Raw genomic sequence first — 8,097 nt, forward strand, 5'->3', positions numbered from 1 at the left:
CCTACCCTTGACCTTATTTGGTAGGTCTATAATTGAAGATATTGTTGAGATCATGATATAAGTGAATAGTACAACTAAGAAAATCAAATATTGAGGGGTCTTAAAAATATGTACATGTCAAATATAAATAATATAAGTGGAAAAAATATAAAGGGGTCAAAAGAAATCTCTCTCATTATGAGGCTACCATAAAAAGATAAATATTTTTGGTGTTCTAATTTTTTAGAAAAAAAAAACAAAATAGATGTAGGAAGGGAAAAATCACAATAGTGAAAAAATATACACATAAATAAAACTAGTTTTTTTGGATTTTTGTTGGGGTGGAGTTACACCAAATATAAGAGAAGCTTACATGAAAATATTTCTATATGGAATAAAGAGTATGAAAAATGGTAAGAAAAATTGTGGTAATGGTGAGGCAATGTACAGAGCATAAATAACACACACCTAGGTAGAAATATTTAAATAAATGCCAAAATAATTATGAAAAAATCTTTTATTTTGACCCTATATACAAAGAAATATTTACATACGCATGGGCCATAATATACTTATATTTTTTATTTTTTTTATTTTTTTGGCTCAACTAGCCCAATGACTAGCTAATTGAGGGTTTTTTTAGAAGATATGGGAAAAGTCCCGTGACTCACGTACGCCTATGTACAGTGAAATGGTAGGGATAGCCACAGTGTTTGGGTGATTTTGGTAGGGTGAGGTAACTCACTGTGGCAATTACAAAGAGCCAAAAAACGGCTATCAATATATGTGCATGTGTATAGATATGCATGAGTATGCATATGTGTCTGTATATTACACGTAAGTGTGTGTGTGTGTGTGATCGAGAGAGAGAGAGAGAGAGAGAGAGAGAATGCATCCATGTACATTCGAGGATACAATGCATTAAAATTTCGATTTGGAACATGATTTGTGGATCATCATTGAATTTTGAACATTGCGACTCTTTGAAGAATCCTCACCTAACACGTTATCACACTCTTCAACTAGCTTTGCAATGCATTGTTCACTTAATGAGTTTCAATTAAGATCTTGACAATTCTACTATTCTTGAATTAACTATTTCATGAGAATCGAGCTGTACATTAGCAATGACCGAAACTAACAAGAATTGTGCTCTCAAAAACTTAAACTAGATAATAATAACAAATATCTTCTACCTAATTGTGAAAAATATACATGGATATGATGTGTAAATTTTACAAATTTGTTTAAAAAAAGATATATACAAACAAGAATATAGAAATATGTACCAAAATTATTTGACAACCATGTGAGCCTACTCATATACTCACATGCACAAACATGTTGTGACAAATACCATATTAAAAAACATTACATAAATAACTAGACTTACAAAGATGAGCATGAATTTTCTCAAGAGCCATTCCAAATAATCTCTATTATAAACAACATTTAACGACCCTCTAAAGGTACAACCAATAATCATGTTATCCAACTACTACGTATATTACTCTCTTATTTAAGAGTAAAGTTGACTATGTTGTAATGCACATGCATGAAATATTGACCTATATAAACTAGTGTACATACATGTTGATCAAGAAGAACAATAGTTCTATAGCAGCATGATTGATATGGTGGATTATATTGAGAATATGCTACTATCCATGTGTAGAGATAGGTAGGGGGGGATTCTCTTGCAAGCTCAAGGTAGAGATTGGTAGAATCAAATCATCTCGAAAACTCAAGCTATCAACAGGCTTCATCAATTCCTCTGATATTGAATACTCAGGTGGTGACCTCGCTAGAAATTGGTTCACATATTCTTTCCTGGAGTAAATTAAAGAACACCTAATTAGCTTCAACAGTTTAGAGACATGCATTGCGAGAAGAAATAAATCTTTCACACATAGTATGGGTGCAAGTGAGGGAGAGACATAGATGAAAAAGCTAGCTTACCTCACTTCTAAATCATCACCATCGGGCCGCATGACATCTATGCGAGTAGGAATCTCAGTATACAATAGCATTGCCTACATGTAGAAACAGCAAACACTAAATCCAACACCAATAAAAGAGATTTAATTTAGTAGTATCCTGAAGTGTTTATAGTTGGGCCCCATTGCATCCCCTACTTATTACATCATTATCCATGCAAGGTTATACGGTATTTGCATACATTTAAAATTATCCTTTAAAGATGGAAATTATTACATATTAATACTAAAACATCTCATATATGTATTCATAATGCATATTAATATTGTGACACATAACATGTTATAAAGACAATAATCCAAAAAATTAAATTAAAAAATAAGCCCTCTTATAAATAATTTTTGGTCCTTATAGACTTCAAAAAAATTCATCAAGTTCTCGATCAATAATAGAAAATATAATGGGCACAAGAATCCCGTGGAGCAAAAAATTACTGTAGAAAAAATCTCAAATAAATATAAATATATCACATATCCCTTGCTATGATAATAGAAAATTAAACACGCACAACGTATGCTAAGTTTTTAACCAATGCTACCAAACATAGGGGGTTGAAATGGGGTTCCGTAGAGAAATCTCATGTGAGAACATCAAACTCACATTTCAAGAATATTGTGAGTTATAGCCACACAATAATCAATTTTTAAACATTTGTTAAATGTAATAGTATCCACTAGTAAACACATAACTAGGTAGCAACATCTGATATACCGTGCACATGTACCAACCATATATGCCACCTGGAGAGATGAGTATACACTAGCAAAAAGATCAACCTAAGCATACAAAGATTATGGTCAAAATAAGGTGCCTAGTTGGATGCACATATTTAGTATTTCTCATGTATGGACCATTAATTATTTGACACTCAAAGAAAAAAGCTTAAGTCCAAATTTATAATTAACATAGTGATGGAAACATTCCTAAACATTCATACCATTGTATCTTTATTTCCATTATCTTCATACATTATGTCTTCTTGATAATATTTTTTTAACATTTACACTGAATTACATCATGTTTAAGACAAGAAAACACATTCTGAAACCCATGTAGCAATGTATCCTTACTTCCATTATCTTCATTAGTTTGGCAGGCTGCCTTTGGTCGCCTCTCTCTCTCTCTCTCTCTCTCTCTCTCTCATACACACACACACACACACACACACACAGTCGTGCATTGTGCAACCACAGGCGTGGGGCACACAAGCCAGTTCACGATGCTTCCACCACGTGTCAGAGGGGGTTGGAATCCCTCCCCTTTTTATTTTTAGCATAGATACACTATGTCTTCTTGATGACGCTCTAGAATATAAAAGAGCTTTACATACCTTGATGTAGTTAAGGGTGTCTAGTGTGAAACGATGATACATGCCAGGTGGTAGCACAATCATGTCCCCTTTCTCCACGCGAAAGCGAATCCAAACACCTTCCATACTACGCACATCCCAAAAACCTGAAAAAGTAGCATGTCTATGAGGAAAAAAGCAAACTGCCAAACTAGGGGTCTTACATACCATTTTCGATCATGATTCGTATCCCAAATGGCCAATGGGAATTTTAGAGGAACAATTTGTCTTTGTCAATCTTAGTTAGGATAAAAAGGAAATGATGACGTTTTCTTGGCCTAGAGATGCGTAAAAATGCAGTTAGGTTATACAAGATTTATGTTTTAGCAAATAAAATTATACGATATTCAAAATGTCAATTCACATTGAGAGACAAAACTCTCTTGCAATAAGCAAGCTTGCATTTGGTTAGAGAAGTAGCTAGATATAGAGAGTGCATAAGAAATAGAAATAAAAAAGGATGACAGGTCAATATGCATCCAAAACCTTGTAAATAAACTAGTAGCTTAATTGGCAATCACCTTGTCTCACAGATCAAAATACTCGTAAGTTTCATGAAGGATGTTGAATTTAAGAATGCAACATTACTCTCGTTCATGGCTATTGTTGAATTTCGATTGCAATTATGTGAAAATATTGGTGAAAGTAATAAACGCGCTTTAAGTGACCCAAATGATGCTCAATTGCTATGATTTGGCATACCAATAGTATTAAGTAATGAGGGGGGTGAGCATTGGGATAAGATATGAGGGAGGGCCATATATGCACTAAACGTGTGAGAGGCGCTGAGAGCTCAGAGAAGCCAAGAGAGGTGACTTTTACTGTAAGGATAATGAAACGTACCGCTGCCTTCTAGAATGAGCCGGCTCTCATCGTAGGGATGCAGGTGCTCTTGAAAGAACTGCACTAGCTTGGCCTCGTAGTTCTCCAGCTTGCCCGGCGCCACTGTCACTGTCTCCTGCACAAAGCAGAGACGAAGACGAATCACTCTCTTACCCGCCACATGGTGCCAAGTGGCCATGCAATTAGGACCAACCAATGAAGATCACGCAATATCTTTGCGCTTTTTCCTTACAAAAAGTTCTTTTTTATCGCAGTGAACCCTAGCTATAGTGTAGTTATTATTATTACTCTGCCCAGTTAAACGCTATAATTACTTACCCAAAATTTATACCCTCTATCGCCCTTGATCTTCTCCAGAGTTGGATTGGACTCGCAGTCTGCCACGTCAATTTTCCAGCTCAGCACTCCCAGCTCTGCATTGCATGCAAACGTGCAGTTTTTGTCATTAATAGATTCCACAGTTATTCGTTGAAGCGCTCAATCAACCCTCTGTGTAATTACCGCCGTGCATTCCTCTTTGAAAATGGATATCAAGTTTAACTTCTTTGATTAGATTATGATTATGATGTTGCGGGAGTGTAATAAAGTGCTGCAAGAGATTTTCTCCATATTGTCTGAATTAGAACCTAAATCCCAAGCTTGCAGTGGGTAATTCGAGGGCATTTCGGTCTTGTGGAAAGGGGGGAGAGTCGAAGCAGCAATCCCAAGAGGCCTCAAAGATCTATCGAACGAGTCTTGAACTCCAGACGTGTCGAGAGAGAGAGAGAGAGAGAGAGAGAGCGCTCTAACCTTCCAGATACTGGGGAGAGACGGGACGGTTTGGAGAGTACTTGTGCTCGCATCGCTGATCCTCATCGGAGGGGTTGTACTCCCACGCCTCCAAGCTCTGCGTTCAACAGTCTCTTCATGTCAAAAGTACACACACAGACACATAGAGACCAAGCTCGCACACAGACACACACGCCCCACTCTAAGCTCAACATGAGGGCCACAGACGAGATTTGCATAATGGTTCCTAAAGCTCGAGCTCTGATCTGCGAATGGAGAGAGAGAGGACCTGCGCAGTTGCCATAAATATGGTTTGATACGCTCGATCAAGTGTACTACAATGATGAAGCAAAGGTATCGAGGCCGCCCTCGATCTCTGCAATTCTGATCAGAATGGACTTCAGAGATGAAACATGGTATATTGAGATCTTATGAGGTATAGGTGCCAGGTGGTAGTAGACCTGGACGTACTCTTGGGTCTTGGCAAGTTGGCACACGAGATAGAAAAGAGGAGGAGCTGAGGGCTCCAGCGCGGGAATGTACAGGTGCAGATGCGCAGAGAGAGAGAGAGAGAGATGGTGATCAGAAGAGAGGGTGAAGGGGGAATGAGGGGAGTATGGTCAGATCAGAGAGAGTCGAAGTAATGAATGGAGGGCACGAAGGGATAATGCCAGCATTGACGCATCGTTCACCAGATTTCATATCTCTCTCTCTCTCTCTCTCTCTCTCAGGCTATACGCTCTCTCTCATGCGGCCTTCATTTTTTTGCATTTCTATAAATTATTAAGATTGCCGCACGAGCTTTGGCATTACTAAAGTAGTCTACCATCCTACGAGCCGCCCATAGAGTCACCCATATATCAGCGCTCTCAGGAAGGGTGAAACTTTAACCTACCTACACTAAGCTAGGATTAGAGTCTAGAGACCCAAAAAATTAATCTTTGACACTTGCCTTCCGTATAGCTAGAGCTAGTGCACACGCAGCCAATTGGTATGAGACAGCAAATGGCTCCTCAATTGTGCACACCACTCGCCATAGCCCACCGGAAAATAGGCTTTACAACAGCGCTTTTACATTACCATAAAGTACTTACGTACAAGGTCTCTCTCTCTATCTCCCAATTCTCTTTTCGACTAGAATGAAAGGTCGTAAAATCCTTTGGAATTTGGATAGCCTCCACGTAGTTAAAAGAGTCTTTGCTTTTCTGAGAGACAGAGAGAGAGAGAGAGAGAGAGAGAGAGAATTCACCCTCCCATCAGCGACATAAGATCAAGTTGTAGTTATCTCTCACTTATTTTTATTTTTTAAAACACAAGACCAAGAAAAAGACATTGAACAAAGATACAAGGACAAGGCCAACATGGCCAACAAGCACACTGAGCCAACTCATGAATTACGTTCTAGACATAGCTTTGTGGTGATTGACCTTTGTGTGCTTTGCATTGTGACATTGTGGCCACATGTTGGTCTTGCTTTAAAAAAATATCACATTTAAAAAAAGGGTTCATGAGGGTGGTCATGACTCCTGAGGAATCAGCGTTATTGTCATCCTCGTGCTCTGCGAAAAGAATTTGTATCCTTCTTGAATGCAGATAAATTTGAAGACTTTTGGCTTGAAGGAATGGATGTTGACTAGGTGTACTCAATTTCTCTCTTGTTGTGAAGCCCCTGGTGGGACTGCCTTCTTTGGAATGATCCTCCCAACCTCACTCTATATAGTCCCCTCGGCCCCATTCCCTATCCACACTAGCAGCCAACCCCTTGGGCTTGGTCCTTGACCACCAGGGTTAATGCTTTTGGCATGACATTACTTCCCCCTTGGAGTGTTACCATATGAATGTGGTATTGATGAGTGTGAACACATCACTACCACCGGGGTTAATGCTTTTGGCATGACATTACTTCCCCCTTGGAGTGTTACCATATACATGTGGTAGTGATGTGTGTGAACACACTATGACCGCCGGGGCATTTTTTCTCTCTTTAGGAGGTTTTTTCCCCCGTGCATTGTAAATACGCCCATCACTCTAGGGCTATCTATCTTTCCATTGCACACTAAGTAATACACTCTCTATTGTGTGCCTTGAGCTTCCTTCATCTTCTCCAAGCTGTGTGTGTTTCTCTGCAACCCTAATTCCAACAATTGGTATCAAAGCAGATTGCGTCCTCCCGCGCTTAGTCGCCAACTGGTCCAGTACACGCCTGCTCACTTTCTCCGCTTTCGTAGAGCTTGGTCTGCTCAGATTTTCGATTTGGGCTCATTTCGGCCTTCGTTTCCACTACAGGCAGGTCTGCACAGGCAATTTCGTCATTTTGTGCAGAATTTCTGTCAGTGCCGTTTTCTGCATAACAAGTGCCTTATAGTTGTAAGACCAGCGGATAGACAGACATGCGAATAACCTCCCAACCATCCTATATATAGGCCCCTGGCCCTCTTCCATATATAAACCCTTTTACTGCATGTGTGTCCGGCACATTGCTCGGGCCGTGCCCGTCTAGTCCTACCCTTGGCATGACATTACTCCCCCCTTGGAGAAGCGTTTTCGTCCTCGAAAACACAAGTGGTGGTATCTTCATAAGAACACTAATGTTTTCCACCGTGGGATCCCTCATGGATCCAACAGTTTGTTGAATCGGAACCCGGTGCATTGGGAGGTTCAATGAAATCAAGAGTAACATCTTGATTTTCTACATCGTTGTCCATGTGCAACCGTCTTGGTTAACCGACTCATAATCAAAAGAGCGTGAAGGCTCCATTTAGAACTCACTTGAGAATGCTAAAAGAGTTATCATAAGAGGTGTTTAAGTACATACCCAGGTTTCAGACTTTCTGAAGGTACTAAAATGTGCAATATAACCTCGGCTCATCTTTCCATGAAAGTAATATGCTGACATACTCATCTGCAGCAACCAAGTCCTTGACTTACTGTGGTTTTTTGCCAGTAGCCAACCTCATCAAAACTGATGATTAAGGTTGATAACTTGAGAATAACAGGCAGAGACTAAAACTAGCCGTAACATACATTTCATCATATGAAGCAAACTCCAAACCAGAAAGAAAACCGATCGTTGTTTTACTTCTTGCTAACGTATGGACTTAGCATATCCTTTAGAGTGGTTTACTAATGTATGCACTTTGCATATCCTTTAGTACTAAATA

The 8,097-nt window shown here is 39.2% G+C and overlaps 1 protein-coding gene across 1 annotated transcript; it reads right to left on the bottom strand.

Annotated features, from left to right (window-relative positions):
* Nucleotides 1–1,387: 1,387 nt before the first annotated feature.
* LOC147458164 (uncharacterized) lies at nucleotides 1,388–5,531 on the bottom strand. Its single transcript, XM_086512893.1, has 7 exons — nucleotides 5,226–5,531; nucleotides 4,958–5,054; nucleotides 4,487–4,581; nucleotides 4,169–4,283; nucleotides 3,308–3,432; nucleotides 1,939–2,012; nucleotides 1,388–1,809 (listed from the first exon to the last, which is right to left on the bottom strand). Exons 1-7 carry the CDS (start codon nucleotides 5,238–5,240, stop codon nucleotides 1,641–1,643), a joined length of 690 nt encoding a protein of 229 aa, XP_086369019.1. The 5' UTR covers nucleotides 5,241–5,531; the 3' UTR covers nucleotides 1,388–1,640.
* Nucleotides 5,532–8,097: the final 2,566 nt, after the last annotated feature.

The sequence above is a fragment of the Adiantum capillus-veneris genome, chromosome 5 (assembly GCF_014529385.1).
Source record: "Adiantum capillus-veneris isolate H3 chromosome 5, ASM1452938v2, whole genome shotgun sequence".
NCBI classification, from domain to species: Eukaryota; Viridiplantae; Streptophyta; class Polypodiopsida; order Polypodiales; family Pteridaceae; genus Adiantum; species Adiantum capillus-veneris.

Coding starts and splice junctions, on each gene's coding strand:
- LOC147458164 (XM_086512893.1), bottom strand. Junction 4,284..4,486: donor ATAGAGGGTATAAATTTTGG/GTAAGTAATTAT, acceptor TGCTTTGTGCAG/GAGACAGTGACAGTGGCGCC. Junction 2,013..3,307: donor ACACCCTTAACTACATCAAG/GTATGTAAAGCT, acceptor TTCTACATGTAG/GCAATGCTATTGTATACTGA.